At 52.5% G+C, this 1,260-nt stretch overlaps 1 protein-coding gene across 1 annotated transcript; it reads left to right on the top strand.

Moving 5' to 3' along the window:
• LOC142435692 (PRAME family member 27-like) lies at positions 1-996 on the top strand. The gene has a single exon (XM_075539884.1). It carries the CDS (start codon positions 1-3, stop codon positions 994-996), a length of 996 nt encoding a protein of 331 aa, XP_075395999.1.
• Positions 997-1,260: the final 264 nt, after the last annotated feature.

Raw genomic sequence — 1,260 nt, 5'->3', positions numbered from 1 at the left:
ATGACGGTGCTCACTGACCTGTGCTTTCAGGAAGACATCCCAAATGAAATGCTCACCTTCCTCATCGAAAGGGTCAAGCAGACGAAGGACCTGCCACACCTGTGCTGCAGGAAGCTCGAGCTTGTTCGGAATGTTGCCCCGCTTCCCATTCTTGGGGAGATCCTCAACAAAGTGCAGCTAGACTCTGTCCAGGAGATGAGATTGCTTGGTAGCTGGGACCTGCAAAGCCTCAACTGGTTCTCTCCTTACCTGTCCCAGATGGTCCAACTGCATACACTCCTCCTCTCTGAATGCACCCTGTATTGCATCGTCCCCGGGGAGAACGATGAGGACGAGGCGCAGAAGCTACTTCAACAATTCACCACTCAGCTCCTCAGTCTGCATCAGCTCCACACCCTCATGCTGCACTCTGTGAACTTCTTTGGTAACCACCTCCACCAGCTGCTCAGAAGCTTGCAGGCGCCCTTAGAGACCCTGCACATACGCCGTTCCTTGCTTATGGACCAGGACTTGACATACCTGTCCTCATGTCCCTGCACCAGCCACCTGAAATCCCTTGACTTGAGTGGTGTACGCAGGCCTGGCTCCAATTACGAGTTCCTCCCTGCTCTGCTGAACAGAGTCTCAGCCACCCTGGCCCACCTGGATTTGGCGGACTGTGGCATCACGGACTCGGACTGCGATTACTTGCAGCCTGCTCTGGGTCACTGCTCTCAACTCAGAACCTTGAAACTCTGCGGAAACCCGTTGTCCATGGCTGTCCTACAGACCCTGCTGTTTCACACTTTCCCAAGGTGCAACTTTGCCTTTCTAGAGCTTCCTGTCCCCCTCAATTGCTACATGGACCACCAGTTAACTCTGCCGTGGCATACCCTTGCAGAGGTGATGGAGCAGCTGAGGCTGACCTTGCAGCTCCATGGACCCCAAAGAATACGCCTTGCTTACAGGCACTGTCGCACCCTGTGCGATGCAATCTGCATCCGTATGGACAACTAGTGCCACAACCCTTTGCCATCTGTTCTCAATCCTGACTTCTACCTTGGGATCCCAATGTCGTATTTGGAAAGACTAGTGTTTCCTAAATTAGAGCGGTTTGGATTGAGTTCTTGAGCTTGAGCTTGAGTTTGCCATGATGACGAAGGAGGTTGGAGGTATCGGTCAGAGGATGCATCTAACGTGATCAGCCTTCCTGAAGTCAAGCCTTAATTGCTTCACATCCATCTTCTGGAAGTGATGGAAAAGGAGATTCAGCAGCAGGTA

Source organism: Tenrec ecaudatus, chromosome Y (genome assembly GCF_050624435.1).
Source record: "Tenrec ecaudatus isolate mTenEca1 chromosome Y, mTenEca1.hap1, whole genome shotgun sequence".
NCBI classification, from domain to species: Eukaryota; Metazoa; Chordata; class Mammalia; order Afrosoricida; family Tenrecidae; genus Tenrec; species Tenrec ecaudatus.
Note: the sequence above shows the minus strand (reverse complement) of the source record. Positions and strands in the feature narration are given on the sequence as shown.

What these genes read in the sequence shown, in the direction of transcription:
- LOC142435692 (XM_075539884.1), top strand. Translation starts at nt 1, where the DNA reads ATGACGGTGCTCACTGACCTGTGCTTTCAGGAAGACATCCCAAATGAA.